The sequence below is a fragment of the Ixodes scapularis genome, unplaced genomic scaffold (genome assembly GCF_016920785.2).
Source record: "Ixodes scapularis isolate PalLabHiFi unplaced genomic scaffold, ASM1692078v2 PGA_scaffold1__304_contigs__length_218370807, whole genome shotgun sequence".
Classification (NCBI taxonomy): Eukaryota; Metazoa; Arthropoda; class Arachnida; order Ixodida; family Ixodidae; genus Ixodes; species Ixodes scapularis.
In genome coordinates, this window is record NW_024609846.1 from 58535119 (window position 1) to 58551201 (window position 16083).

The 16083-nt window shown below is 45.5% G+C and overlaps 1 protein-coding gene across 1 annotated transcript in view; it reads right to left on the reverse strand.

Moving 5' to 3' along the window:
• LOC8027396 (glycosyltransferase 8 domain-containing protein 1) overlaps positions 1 to 16083 on the reverse strand; it is a 40608-nt gene that overhangs the window by 14375 nt on the left and 10150 nt on the right. Inside the window, exons 4-6 of the mRNA XM_042290752.1 lie at positions 9224 to 9311; positions 3751 to 3851; positions 2068 to 2234 (exon numbers count right to left, since the gene is read on the reverse strand). Coding sequence (XP_042146686.1) covers positions 2068 to 2234; positions 3751 to 3851; positions 9224 to 9311 — 356 coding nt within the window. The remainder of the gene's footprint in view (positions 1 to 2067; positions 2235 to 3750; positions 3852 to 9223; positions 9312 to 16083) is intronic.

Genomic DNA, 16083 nt, shown 5'->3' on the forward strand with positions numbered 1-16083 from the left:
TGTGCCCAATTTGCACTTTGCACATCCCACTATAACACAACATTTTGGGTCCAATGTTGGATATCCCGTACAGCTTTATTTCTTTATTCGTTAGAAACATAACTTCCACACCTGCTGTCTTAATGAAACTTGGCACACCTCGTGCACAAACTTAGTAAACATCTCACCCGCCTCCAAATGTCATCGTTTCAGCAGTCCTACGTTTAAAGCGACGAGCGAAATAAATTTCTCACTCAGAACAATTATTGTGGCGGCCGTCTTGTTTTTCGGAAAATTGCTCCAACTCCTTTTTCGGCCACAACTAGAGAAATTACCCCTAATAACGACTCGAACTCAATGTATAAGAAGTGGAGAACAGCTAAATGCCCTTCTGCCCCAGCACTCATGCAACGTCACCCTCAACGTATCGGCTCAAAAAGCAAAAGTTTCGTCCGTGCGCGCTTCCGCCGCCACAGCTTGGCATGCGAAAAGGCGCCGCAGGCTGCTGAACGCGCCTCACTGTCGAACGCCAGCCCCTCCGCTAGCGGCACTGCGCGCATTTTTCAAAGCGCCCCCTATAGTTCCCGCACGGAGTGTATATCTAACGGACCACCATATTTTTTTGGAAAAGATGTGGGCGATTAAACCCGGCCGACGAGGCCGACGAGACAAGGCACGTCACGATTCCCATTCTTTCTCCTCTTCCCTACGTCCCGTCAAGCTGGTGAACCGAAGCGAGGAGGAGAGAAGCGAGGCCGCTTCTCCTCATTCTCAAATTCTCCCGGAGGACAGTTACGTCAAAGAACTCGCTTGATCGCGCCCTTCTTTTCCAAAAGTAAGGCCATCCGTTTGAGATATCGATGTAGGAGTGATGTTTTGGAGTTCGAAGCGTCCGGTTCAACACTTCTGCAGCCTTACTTTGCGAAATCCAAATTTCGGTTCAGTACCCCTTTAAAGACTGTTGCCAGACTAGTAGATAAAAAAAAATATGTTGTTTGTTTCCTGTAGGCAACACTCGTCAAAAAAGGGTTAAGGAGGTGGGGGCTGAGTTTTTTGGGATGTTTATGACTTGGGGTAATGGGGGTCGAAATGTATGTTAGGTGGAACTGAAGTTTCCATATCCCTGGTGACAGCTACGCCGCTGGAATAAAGGAGTGTTCTTTTTCTCTGCCTTGTGCGTCCTTTTTGCGGGTAAACGGTACACACCAAACACCACAAACTTCTAACACTAGGTATCAAAGAGCTGGGGGTAATACAGAGGTGTTGGAACTATTCGGGAAGGGGGGGGGGGGGGGGGGGGTTATAGACAGTGGTGGTGGAGGGGGTCGAGCGAGATTTTTGTTTCCCTTTTCTGTATTGTTTACATGAAACTTTTTAAATGTCTAGGGGGCTGAAAAGCAGCGCGAGCTTTTCTGATATCAGTTGCCAATGCATTATTTTAGCATCCTTACTAATAAAACACATTGAATGGACACATAATCAATTAAAAAAATGGTTTGTCGGGTTATTTTGACAGCTTTTTCGTGGTACTTATGTCATCTGCTTTGTAGTTTCTTGTTGTTACCGCACCTGTTTTTGTTTCTGCGACTGTCGTCAGCTGCAAAACGCGCGCCGCTTTTGAGTCGAAACGTTATGGGCAACTCCACGGCAGACCCCGTGCCTCTTGTGTACGTATGTCGTGGCACGCCGATTTTGGCGGGAAAACTTCTCTGCCAAATCTAGGTGGGAGTTGCAGCATCCCGACATTGCGGCGTCACGTGACGTCGTGTAATGTTTCACCACAATTTTTCCGCTAAATGTAGCGGAAAAACTAAGTTAACTTACGCCAAAAAGTCCCTCCTCTAAATTTAACGGAAAAATTTGCCGGGAAAACTTGGCGGCAATTTTAGCGACACTCAATGTCACGAAGCCGTGCGACGTCGCAGTGGAGCACGAATGCAGCCTGCCGAATCCGCTGGAACGCAAGTCCGCCGAGTCTAAACGCTGCGGCGTAACCGCAGGCGGCGGCGTCCGGCGTCTAGGCCGACGCCACAGTTCACTAGGAACCAAGAATTTATTTTACACCGGGTCGAGGAGGTTGGCACTCACTTGATGTTCAGACGCATCCAGGCCTCGGCGCTTTCGGTGACGTTGAGGCGGCTCCACTCAGCAAGGTCTACCACGAACACCCCCAGGTTGAGGACGCAATCAGTGGCCGAGATGCCCAGGGCTTGGAGGGACGGACGCCTGGCCTCCACGTACTGCTCGTACCGGCTCTGCGCTTCGGAGGAGCCCGATGAGCGGCACGGGGATGCAACGCCTGCTATGTTCGATCGCTCCACACGTCCCGCACTGGCCGCGCTAGGTGTGGTGCCACAGCGTTCGATTTAAGAGCGCAGCATGTTTTGGAACGCAGAGCGGAAGTGCGCTGCCCCATACTTTTCTGGCGTCAATGCGGGCTGGAGCAGGCAAGACCATACAAGCCCGCCATGTGGAATGCCGGGTTCTGGCCGAGATTTTTATTATTACACAAAATGTGCATAGCCTTCAAAAAAAAATGTCTCGAAAAAGTGTAACGACAGTGTTAGATAGAAGTGTATAACGGAAGAGTGTGGGAAGGCTTTCCCACTCCATTTATATGGAGACGGCTTCCCCACTAAATATAGCGGAGGAATTGAATTGGTGTACAATTATAACCCCCAATTCCGGTTTTTCCCGCCAAACTTTGGCGAAAGTAGTTCAGCAGCTTTTAAATTTTTGATCTAACCAACCACCGAGTATGCCAGCCCTGTTTGGGAGCCATTTTATTTACCTGTCAAAGTATCTAGTCTTGAAAGAATTAAAGATAAAGCAGTTTGATTTATTTATAACAGCTACAGATCAAGGGATTCTGTTACCATACTCAAGACTCAAGCAATTTCAACCAGAATTTCCCGACTTCCCTTTCTTTTTTTTTCTGACACCACTGTTACCAGCTAAAATCATGGTGGCCAGTCAAAGTGTTGGAACTATTCGAGTGATAAGATGGGGGGGGCAATGGTAATGGTAGTGAGGCGACAAGTGAGATTGTTCTTATAATGCTTGGATTTGGGCTAATTGGTTAGACATTGTGATGGTTTGCTTCACTGCATAGATGCAAGAAAAATGCACTTGATAAAGTTAAAACTAAAAGAGAGGATAGACGAAAAAAAGATATACATGAATTGAATGGTTCATTTTTCTTCCTCACATCTTTTCCTCCCTACCACCACCGTTGTCTCCCATCACTCGAATAGTTATAACGCCTTTGACTGGCAACGGTCACTTTAAGCACTAACATGGCCAAAGCGTCGTAACCAAGGAGGTTATATTTAGGACTTCTGGAGTGGCGGTGGCGCTGCGGAGCTGACGCCAAAAACGGCGACCGCTGCCGTCTTACTAAAGGTAGAAAGCGGATTGGCTTTCTACCTTGTTTAAACAAACAAACAAAAAAATCTGTTTTGTTTTTCTTTTAATAACCAGCCCCAAAAGCAACGGTGCACTGCTACTGCCGCTTCGAGCGCCGTTTTGTTTCACCTTTAGTAAGATGGCCACCGACCGGCAAAACTGGCTTCACCCGGTCGCATGGGAGAGTGCGGGAGACCGCCACTCCAGAAGTCACCTCCTTGGTGCTCCTCGGTCGTAAATCTGAAGCGTAGCTCATTTAGCGGCTCTAGCCGGGGCCTCATGGGTCGCGTTTCCGTAATACCCCGGGCACGCATGCGTGCGTCACGGGAGGCTTTGCGAGCAAGCAGCAGGGAGGGCGTCCCTCACCCCGGCAGTGTTGTACCTCCGGGAGAAGGTGTCGCAGTCCCGGGAGAAGAGCCCCACAGCACCCTTGGGCAGGGGCAGTGCGGCCAGCTCGGCAACGTCGCCTGTGAGGGACGTGCAGCGGGGTGAGCCTCCAGACGTCCAAACAGGAGGTACGAAATACTCGCACAGACAAAGAGAAAACCGTAATTTTTTGCTTCCTAGAACTATACGCGACTGGAATAACCTACCCAGAATACTGTGTCGATCAACTGTCCACGGGAATTTTCATATGTTATTTCAGGTTTATACAATATAGCTAGGGTTCCGCGTTTTCGTTTTTTATTTTTTCAAAATTCGGCGTACTTTTTTCGGTGTTTATTTTAAAATTCAATTTTTTTTTTTTTCGGTGTACATTTATATTTAAAAAAAAGTTTACCGTTTTTTTTTTCAAGGAATATGAAAGAAACACCATCGGACACCGGATCAGATGATCCTTGTAGCTGTGATATTTGTGATCACTCAAAGAATAACGACACATGTACATACGTGGTCTTCGCTATAACTTCTGTCAGAACACACCTCAAAATCGCGGAATTCACAGGCATAATCTTCAGCGCGCTTCCTTTTCCTTCCCATTCTGAAGACGTGACCGTTCGAAGTGATGACCGTGCAAAAACCAGTGGAATGGCAAAGAAAAAAAAAATCCATTGTATTTATGTTTTTAATTACAAGGAAATTTGAGAGGGGGTGTTAAGAAAGGTATTAATAGTTTTTCTGTATAGACCAACACGCGGCCCTGACGTCACGCAGCTGCGGTGGCGCTGTCCGCGGCACAGCGCATGCGCAGACGCTTCACTCCTCCCAAATTCGGTTTCTGCGCACGCGCAGTGCCCACACCTCGTGTGGGCAAAGGCGGGCTTGTTTGTAAACAGCATGTCGGTCTATATGTCCTCTGAAGTGCATGACACCCGAACTTCTTTTTTAGGACCAGGAACTTGACACACTAAGCCCGATCACAGAAAGGACACAGATGTCCCACAAAGGCCAATCGAAGACCTCTTTTGTTGCATGCTGAACCTTGGAAGAGGGCAATCACGAAGACGTCAGACAATGTCGAACCTTGCAAAGCCCTCTCTCCCCTTCCAACCTCCTCCCACCCACCTCGACGCGGCCCTGAAATAACTAACCTTTTCCTGTTAAAACCGAATTTTAGAAAACGGACTAGACATACTTTTATCGGTGTAAACCGAAAAAGTCGAACCTACAAACTGACCTTTTTCGGTTAAAACCGAATTTTCGAAAATGGATTCGGCATACTTTTATCGGTTTAATCCGAAAACTCCGAACCCTATATACCTATAGCCTGTTAGATGTCATTTTTTCTTTACGTTCTTGTCAAAAGATAAACCAGTGTTGACTGTTTGGATCTATTTCTTGTACAGTAGAACCTCATCGATATGTTTTACGGGAGACTGCGGAAAAGAAAGTATAATCCAGGAAACATAAAAAACAAGAAATGGGGAGAGGGGGGAGGCTAGGGATGAAATGGAAAGCAACTATCATAATACAATTCGATTTCATGCAAATTATTGTGAGTGTGTGTGAACTGAAATAGGTTTAAAGAAAGCTTGCAATCTCTGCCTGGTGCTTCGAGCGACTGCTTGACAATAAGAGTGCCTTTTCGAGCTGTCGCAACCCTTTCTTACCGTCCGCGCAGCCATAGACACTCGCGTACCTGCACAAGGTACGCAGTGCCATGATCGCGTCCACGAGTGTGGGTGTTACGTAACCGGTGACTGCGTCCTCGACGTCCTCAGCACTCTCAGCATCGTCGATCACGGTGAGCTCCTTGACGATGTCTGATATGCTCAGCGGTTCAAAGGTGACAACATTCTCGGCAACCGACAGGCATTCCGAGCACGCAAAGGGGCTCCGACTTTCTTCATCGCATCCTCCATTTCCTGCGCGTGTTCGGAGAATGTCCAGCTTCCCCTGGAAACTCGCGCATTTTTTTTCTGGGACACCATGGCTACTAACGGAAGCAAACTCACACAAAACGAAACTGGAGGAGCCGAGGAGCGAGACCAGAGACCACAACCAAAAGCATCGACCAATGCAAATGTGGCACACAGGGTGAAAGTGCACGAGCACTGCACACGGTGAAAGATGGAGAAATGGATGGTGGTTCGAAACGTCCAAGGCCCTAGGCTCATGTTTTGCGCAGAGCCGGAGAGCAGCAAAGGGTCTTGGGCAAGCGAGGGTCAGAAGCAAAAGAATGACAGTTACTTCATTCAACTGGTCAATCCTACAAAAAAAAAAAAAACAGCTTTGGAAAGCGCATAACGGTGGGTGAGGCGGTAGCAGTGCTGCGTGGGCAGGCGTGCGCGGAGTCAGCAAAGAGGAAAGGAAGTATTTATTTTAACGCGCTCACTGCTGGCGTGCTTTTTTTCGAAATCATTCTGCCCAAGGAACATTTTTTCTTTCCATGAGGGACGCGCACTCATCTGGGATATGGCGATTCGAAAAATGTGGAAGACTGACATCAAAAATTTTTGTTTGACAAGCGAGTCCCCCCTGTACTCACTGTGTTGTAAGACGTGAAACAGACTTGCAAATTACGCCTGAAAACACTAAGGGGTTCAAATGAATTAAATTATAGACAAAAAAATATGTTTGCTGCATTTTAACTAGTTTTGTTCTGCCCTACCATAGTGGAAGCTATGGGCACATACGGCTGGCGGTACGTTGACATACGTTAACGCTCCTCCGTGCTGTTCTCCTCAACGGCGCTTACAACTCCGTGGTGCAGACGTTGTACGGTTCAAAGACCACCAGGCGCGCATCAGTGGTCTTGGACACAAGAACCGGGAAGGCAAATGTAATAAGCAGGAATTTAATATATAGGTATTCCTATGGGAGCTCGGCGGTACCGGCGGTTTTGAACGTCAAAACCAGGAAAACGTAAAAACTGAGAACGTATCAATCAGGTTCTACTGTACTATCGAAGACTAAAGTGTTTTAATTATAGTTTTCTTCATATTGATTTAACACACTTATTGTCGGCCTAATGGGCAGTATTGTTTTGGTTCTCTTTTGCTTTCAATTGTACAGTTTATATGAACTTGTATATTACAAAAGAACTTCTACCCCATACCTGTCACACTCCCCTGTTAAGGGTGAACAGCATTCATAATTAAACAAAAAAATTAGCAACCACTGCAGCCTTAACACACCCTACAATAAAATTCAAATAAGTAAAAAGAAGCAGAGCAACGTTATCATGCAATGGTGTTGCAGGTCACTATGCTACTCCTACACCAGCCAAATTCCTTACCGGTTTTCATGCATATGGGAGTTAGTGCACACATGCTGGCATTAGAACTTTTCTAGTGCCTGCTCACCCCCCCCTGAACACCGCGAGCTTCCTTGGGCAAGGTCATAAAGAAGACTCGCATGAACATAAAAACAACCCTGTGTCCAGTTAACCCTTTAACTTGTTTTTTTGGAAGGTTTTTGAACGCAAAATCTTGAAGATTGTTCATGCATCAAAACTTTGAAACTTATATTCTGAGATACTATTAACCACTTTATTTTCGTGGACTCAATAACTTACAAATTTGTTTAAGTGCACAGTCGGGAATATTTTGGCAGCAAAACATTTGTGACTCAGTGTGATATGCTGTGTTTGTTACCACGGGCTGATACATTCACATGATTGATTTTTCACGATACTTTCAAAGGTGCGAAATTCTCTAAATTAGGTCCTTGAAAAATTAAGTTGACTACAGTAACACATTGCGAGGTGTTCATTTTCACACCTTCCTTTCTGCATGGTAAGTCGGGAAGCAAGCCCTCCAAACTCCAGTGTCTTGCACAGCAATACGCACGATACTGATATGCTTGACATCACCGCATCCTCAACGTCCCCTTTGTCCTTACTGTTGTCAAGTGACCGAATGTCACTGTAACTGATCATGTATTCATTGTGCAATAGCATAATGAATACATGGTTCAGTTGCAATCTCTGCACCTGTCAATGCTTTGAACCATTTCCGACCATCATGTGGTCCAGAATCAGAACTGAGATTTTCCTGCCAAAGAAAATTCAAATCTGTTGCCACCTAGGTACCACAAATTCAGCTAAACATATCTGTTGTTGCATTTCATAGATGACAGCACCTAAACCCTCCGCTTAAATTCATGCACATTAAAGGGTGCACTCCCTGCATTCGAATAAAGTGTAGTGTGTCTTCAGACACACACCCTATTTCAAGACACACTCCCCAGTTAAATGGTTAACCAAGGTTATGTCTATGTACTGAAAACCTTGAGGCCCAATAAAACATGTTGTCTAAATAGAAGTGTTTGTTACCAAAGTAACTTCTTATAGGAGGTCCGGTTTTTAATGAGTTGCACTGTATTATCAATATTGAGGAGCTGCATAGAGAGTGCAACACAGTTTACACAAAAAAGGCATTGCAGCATTTCTCTCATTTTCTTCTATAACTGAAATGCTTTCACCAAAGCTACTATTGTAGTGGAATGTGCTTGTCTAAGGCAAAAATCTGGCATTCGTAGCTCCTCAGTCTGAGCCAACGTTACTAGAACCACTCAGTTGGGAAACTGCTATAAAGCCTGCTCTGAAAAAGTGGCACCGATCCGTACTTAAGAACCGAGCTAATCGCGATCGCAACGCCGCAATTTTTCCCGCTGCAGCCACTCGGGGAACTGCACGGCTGCTTGTGTTGGTTCGGGAGTATCGCATTCGATAGCGTCCCCTGTGACTGTTCTATTTTGGCTTAATCGGCCATTTTGGCGCCGAAACATATACGGTGGAAGGAGTTTCTGGGATGCCAACCCCCGTCTCCCAAGCAGACGCGCTGCGAATTTCTTTCCAAAATTAGGACTTGCCCAGGGTCGGGACGTGCTACCTTAAATCACCGGTGAGACATGATTGTATCAAAACAATATTAAATGTGCCACAAAACCTTGTAAACTAAAGATTTTAGAAAACATTGTGCGCCTGCTATTTTGTACTAATCTCCAAATAAAGTTCCTACAAAAAGAGTTCTTTCCGTTTGTTTTTACGCAAAAACATGCTTTCTGAGAGCTCAGTGTGACCACAGTAAAGAAAAAGATTAAGAGTGGCGCTGTTGTCGTATTTAGCTTGGTCTCGGTGGACGCCAGCGGCCCAGGCTTCAACGGTGAGTTTCCCAACTCAGTGCTCTAGTAACGTTGGTTTGAGCTATGTGCAAGAAAGCTTGTGTCATGATTGTGCTAACTGCATCGTGCAGCGCACACACGGGAGCAGGGACAGTCACAAGCAAATCTGTAAAGGCCACCCCAGACAGCATGCAGCTGCAACCGGGACAAATTTCCCAAGATGTCTCGACAGGCTGTTTTCTGTAAATTCAAGTTTTGCGCTTCGCCAAACAGCATTTACTGTTGTGCGGGCACACGGTGGACCGAGCACCGTGGAATGGTGCACACTGACCTTGCACAATGACGTCATCATCAAGCACCACCAGAGTTCCCGCCACGGACGGCAGGAGACGAGCCAGGTAGAGCTTTGCAAAGGGCAGCTGCAGAGGGACACAAGGAAAAAAAAGAAAAAGACATTCTTCATTCTGAGCTAGGACTACACAAGCAAAGTTCCTACTTAACCCCAGTAAAAAGGAATTAAAAGCATGTATTGGGCACATGATGGACACTCATTCAGTGGCAGATGGCCCTCAAAGGAATTCATATCCCTCAACCAGCCAACTGCTTCTATAACACTCGCAGCATACACAAGACAAAGGACTCCACAGCCAGATCGCAGGTTTGGGCAGAAATATTCTCAAAAGTATTTGGAAAAACAAATACTGGTATACATGGCAAAAACAGCTAAAATACTGCAACTGAAATACATTTATAAAAACGTATCATAATAAGCATCAGAAATACATTTGAAAAATAGTGTTTGGAAATACAAATACAGGAACAAATTTTGGTGGGGCAGAAATAAAAGCACTAAAACATATTGTTATAAGAAAAAAACAAAAAAAAATGACCGCATCTCCACGTAGTGAATGATGTTGATTGGGGCAAAGCTCTGGTGGTGCTTGCCTGCATAGACGCTGAGCCGCAGCATGCCGAGCCTTTTGTTTGTTTTCATCCATGTCAGAAAGAGAATGTGTGGTATGGAACGTGGTTATATACGCATTTGAGCATTTGACCGCAGAGCCCTCTCGTCTATAAACGTTGAGCCAATGCATGCAAAGTTTAACGCGATTATATACGCATTTGACCGCAGCACCCTCTCCTGTATAGATGTTGAGTGGCTACATGCAACATTTCATCCATGATATCCCCAGCTCGAGTTACTACCACATCTCAAAGCCCCCTACTTGTCCCGCAGTTGTGGCCGAGTGGTTAAGGCGATGGACTAGAAATCCACTGGGTGTCTCTGCACAGGTTCGGCTCCTGTTGATTTCACAAACATTTTTTTTTCATAATTTTTTTTCCTTCCCTACACGAGCACGTGAGCTCACGAGCACCAGCAAGATCGATATGAGTACTGACGCCGGACGGACAAGGCTAGACCGTAAGGAGCTTCGCCCCTAAAACATTATTGCAGATGTTGTGGTGCATCCCTTGGTGATGGTGAATACGAAGAACAAAAAAGAAACATGATCTTAAATACAATGTTTTATTTCTATACCAGCAAACGAGTATTTGCTGCAAGATGGAGCCTGAATTTTGACATTTACGTTTTATGGCTCGAGTCAAATTTACCGCAAAGTTAACGGGTTGCATTTTTTGAAAGTCGTAAGTAAAGCGAATGATATTTTCACCATGGCTGGAGCACGGTTTTATTTTGACATCTTTCTGAAGCAAAATTCCAGGAATCTCTAAATCCGTTTCGTGTTTTCCCAAATAACCTCGAGAAGGAACTATGATTATGTCCGATCTGGGCGCCTCTTTCAGCAGCGACCTTACAATGTCACCGTGGAATGAAGTTCAAGAAACCCATATCCTTTATCTATTACTTGGGCACGCTAACAGAGCCTTCAACTTTTCGAATCTACAGGAATGTTTGACTATCTAAAGTTCAGAAAAGCATTTGGTAATTTTTGTACAATAAAGTGAGTAATGTACGGCCAGAGGCACAAAACGTCCCGGAAGAAGCTCTGTCTCAGCCCTCTGTGTGGAGGTCAACAATTCCTTTAAAATAATGAAATACATTGGCCTTAATAGTATCGCAATGCCAGGAATACACCAAAAATGTATTTTAATACAGGAATACAAAGTACAGTTGAAAAATTGTACATATTGCGACATAGAAATATAAATTATTAAAATAAGAGGACCAACCAATCCCTCAATCAGGGGCCCAACGTTTTGAAAGCCTGTTCAGCTTCTTCTTCAGAGGCCCCCTGAAAAAGAAGCCGAACAGGCTTCGAAGCGTTGTGCCCCCGATTTAGGGATTGGTTGGTCGTCTTATTTTATTAATTATTTCCCCCAACCAGACAGACTTCTCTCTAATGTTTACTTTCAAGAAATATAAATACATAATGTATTTCTAAAATGCTATCGCGATACATTTTTATTCGTGATACTGCCCAACCCTGCCGGATAGTCATCTGATCATCTGCGGCCGGCCTGCACCCGTGACACTCCAGGGAATTTCATGCACTTCGGCCGTGGCTTGTGTGCTCCAACTGCTGTTTCACAACTGAAACCAGTTGTGAAACTTCACCCCCTTTCAGAGACAGCCACCATAACACTGAGGAGGCCATCTCAGGCTCAGAGGGTCTGAATGCTGCAGGAACACTGCGCCAGTGATGTGACTGGCCTAAGCCGTTTTGGAGCACGTTCTGGAGCAGCCAAAACAGAGTTTTGGAGCAGCAAAACTGAATTTTGGAGCGGCTAAAACAGTGGTTCGGAGCAGCGAAAGTGGCTTTTGGAGCAGATATTCTTAGAAGAAAAAACAAAAAAGATATTAATTTCAAGTGGTGGACAAACGAAGGACACGTTGCTCGCCGCAATCAACCAATTATTGTCAAGATAGACCACCTGGTGGTCTATCTTGAAAGATTCCCAGGTGGTCAAGACCACCTGGGAGTCTTTCAACATGTAACTGAAATGCCAATGACATGACACATTTTGCAATGCTTCAGTTAAATAATACAAATATATTGGACCAAACTGCACATATTAAAATTTATTTGAAAATGACCAGCTTAGTAGTAAATATCACATCATTAGGTTGACTGGTAATATAATAAATGGAAGCAGTCTCCCACTGATGAAACACGTAACTACTGCCGTGCATTGCGAAATTGTCGCGCGAGCGGAGATGGCCTGTTCGATTGAAACCATGCCACTCCGCTCCGTCTCCAACTAATTCCCAAAATTGTTTGCAAAATGTAACTGCCCAACATACGACAAAAAAAAAAAAAAAACAGTCCAGCGGCACGGGCCTGCCAGGCCGGCAGGCGAGGTACAAGCTAAACACAGAAGAAAAAAAACAAAAAAAAACCTGAGCGCATCGTGGAAGACATCGCGAGCCAAGGTCAAAAAATTCTTGGAGCGCTTTGTTCAACGACTGAATTGGAGATAAATAAGCACGTTGTGCGGGTTCAGCATGCGGACATAGCCTTCTTTGCTTTAGCTCACTTCTCTTCACTAACTTTCTTTCGCGGCTGGTTTGTTTCACGTACCAGGGTACGTCTCTAAAGAAATACCGAGAGAAACCTAGGTAATCAATACTTCGACACAACAGTCTTTGAGCTAAAGGGATGTTTGTAGTAGCGTATTAAACAAGAACATGATTATTGATGAACATGCGGCAGTCCTTACGTTTCAGTTTAGAAAGTGCCATAACTGCAGTAACGTGGGGACGGCAACATCCGACGTCGCGCGACCATGGTGACTGGCAGGCAGGGACCAAATATAGTTTGTCCACGGCCGTTGCTTTTAGGAACGAGTGCTTCAGCCCATAAAGTAAGGGTCCCTATCATTTCGTCGAAACTCGTTTCGTGGAATTACGTTTCGTGGACAAATTTTCGTGGACACACGTTTCATGGACACACGTTTCGTCGACAGCACCACCGTAAAACGTTTCGTCGACAAACTTTTTTTTTTTTTTTTTTTGCGATTTCGAAAGGAATGTTGGAAGCTTAAAGGGGCCCTGCAATGACTTTTTGACTGGTTTTTAATTTGCACTGAACCTGAGCGTACTGAACGTAGTAACTTAATCCAACTTTTCTTTTCTCAAATTTCGCTTTATTTTAAAAGTTATAGGCAAATTAGAATTACAAAAACAAGCAAAAAATAACCTCCTTCATGACGTTGTAGGTCCTGGCTTGAGTGGCCTTGAACTAGAGGAGGAGTAGTGAGCTGAGTGAGCTCATCGAGCGCACACGGCTGCCGCACTCCGTGTCGACGGCTCGAGAGGGCGCCACTAAAGCACGTGTTGGGTACGCTGTATGAAGCGGGCGGCCAGGGCAGCTCGCATTGCATTTGCTGCGCGACTAATCACTAATTCGGCATAACACTTCATTGGCCACAAACGACAGCAAACACGGGGTAAAGATCAGTTCAGAACGGGAGCCACTTCGAGCTGACGCACCGCCAAATGGCCAAATTGCCAGCAGGGCCCGCGCCGAAGGCCTTCGGAACGCTCGGAACCGGTCGGATTCTTGAGCCGGTATACGACCACAGCGCCGCCGCGTACATCCGGGACCTTTCTACGCTCCTCGTTCGACGTAGCCTCATCCCACTAGCCTTTTCTAGTATGCGCCGTTTTTCTCCGCCGCTTGGTGGCGGGTATGTCGACGGGTCATTTCTCGTTTCCGTACTTTCTAAACTGCATTTGTTTCTTTTCTGATCTAAAATAGTGAACAAAAACTACTTTCATACATAATTGAAACGGTTCACGACACCTTTATTTTGTATCTCGACCAAAAAAAAGCTCTTAGCGGCTTTGACCAGTGGCAAGCCCAGGACCAAAGACGTCACATTTTGCGCGCTTTCGGTACCGTGGGTCGCCCTCGTCGGTGGAGGAGGTTTCCGCGTCGTCCGGTTAAAATATGACGCACTGATATTTAGTTACTCTCTCCGTGCCCGCTGGCTTGCCCGAACCCCAAGAGACGTGGAAACCGCAAAAAAGGTAGATGCTTAAATATGATTGCAGGGCCCCTTTAAGGTACATGCGCTTGTAACACATGAAAAAGACGATGCCTAGCGCAGTTGCTCTCCAAGGTGAGCAACTGCGCTATCCTCTCGCTCTCATCCGTGTCAGATGGAAAAGCAAGAGCGCGCAGGACTTCGCGCGCGGCCTATTCGGATATTTGCAAGTTCCGATGCCCGTTTATAGAACCGAAAGTTACTGGAAGAAGAAAAGCGGTGGAGAAAAATATGCGTAGGCACAAAGCAAAACTTCGATCCAATGGTGGGTTGCGGAAAAGGGCGTAAACACTGTTTTTTTCCTTCATGATGGTTATTTTTAAACAAAAATACAACTTGCAGCCTTTTATTGCAACATTACGACCCTAATATTTCAATTGAAATTAAGCATGTTCATTACCCTCAATTATTCAAAAGGAAAAGTGATGCAGTGTTTTTCTGGCTACTGCGACTTATACGCGAAAAAACTGTTTAGTCACACATGTTTCATCGTCATTTATCCTTAAGGGCCGATTAAAAAGGACATTACACAATAAGGGGGCTGTAAAAAATGTCAAATAAAAATAAATAACAAAAGCACGAAAACCAATAACACTCGACCGGGAGCACGCTACCCGCAAGTAAACCTAAAAAAAAAAAAAAAAAACTACATTGCAATGCAAAAATTAAATAAATATATAAATAAACACGAGAATTGGTAACAGATAAATAAAACAGTACACCAAGTTTAGTCGTATTACACAAGGTAAACCATAGTTGATATCGAATGTGCATCTTAATGCATTATATAGCTTCTCTCGTGCAGCCGCCACATGCAAGGCCTTGGAGGCGGTAGTACCACTAGACGAAATCTGTCGGCAGCAGCGGACTGGTCCTCACACGCGACATTCAATTCTTCTTTTATCGATGCCAGCAGACAGATACCTGGGGCAAGTTCGTAGCTCTTTTTTACAAAAGAGCGGCTTCCAAATCTAATGTTCTTTGGTCACATATTGGTTTATCGGCATGCAAAATTTCACTACAGGCATAACATATGCAGAACTATTGCGTTATTCATTCTCCAGAAGCTAAATATGCTAAAGACTAAAAATCGTATGCGGCCTGGTAAGTACAGTACGTTGAATACCCAGTGTTTGGAGTAGAAAACAACTGAGTTTTATCACCGTAAAAGTAAACCACGCGTAGGAAAATGCTCAGTCTCCTTCAAAGTTTATTGCTAGCGGCTAAGACCAGATGCCATGATGAAAACCGATTTTATGCCATTTTCAACGGTAGGAAGGCTGTGTGCACCGCAAACCGGCCTCGTTTATTCTTTCAAATTTTCTTTAAGAGCTTCAGTGTTTTGACGTGTGGACTATCTATGCTATGTTCAGGTGGCTCTTGGGGATTCTGCCAAAAGACGCGACGCACGGAAAGATACGCTTGCTCTGGAAATGACCCAGCCACTTTTTCGAAACAGTCGGAGTGCCGGCGGCCAGCCCGCGAAGGGTTGCATTCGATGACGTGCCGACACCTCGATCACGTATGCTTCCGAAAGCGTAGCCCTCAAGAGCAGCGCATATTGTTGAATGTCTTAAAAATCTAATTTGAGAAAGGACACTGGTCGATAACAAAACTTTCCGGCTTTGACAACGCTTCCCCAAAGGTTGGGGCAAAGACACGAGCGAAACCATTCAAATCGTAAGTTCCGAAATCAGTGCAATCGGCGAGCCCCCCCCCCCCCCCCCCCCCCCCCCCCAAAAAAAAAGAATAAGCAAAAAAAAATTGCGATAGTTTAAGTTGGTGAGGTGGTGAGGCAAGATGGCTGCGCACTGGTTCGCCATACTTGGCCCAGTCGGCCATCTTTCATCCATCCATCCATCCAACACAAGGCCGCGCGCCGCGCAGGCGCAGAGGTCGCGAGGACGCGCAGCCGGCGGAGCCAGGAGCTAGGGAGGCTCCCTACCAGGCAGGGGGGTAAAGGTGGGTGAGGAGGAGTAACAAATCCCGCGCGCCGACATCCTGGGTCCCGAGTGAAAGATCGCGAAAGAGCGACAAAACACGAGAGAAAGAAACCAATGTTGCCAGCTGAAGGACGACAGTCGCAATGGTAATCGCGAAGACTGAAAACTCTCAGCAATATAAACAGTGATAATTTAACCTTGCAAACTAAATTCTGAGCTATTCTAAGATTTATAAAAA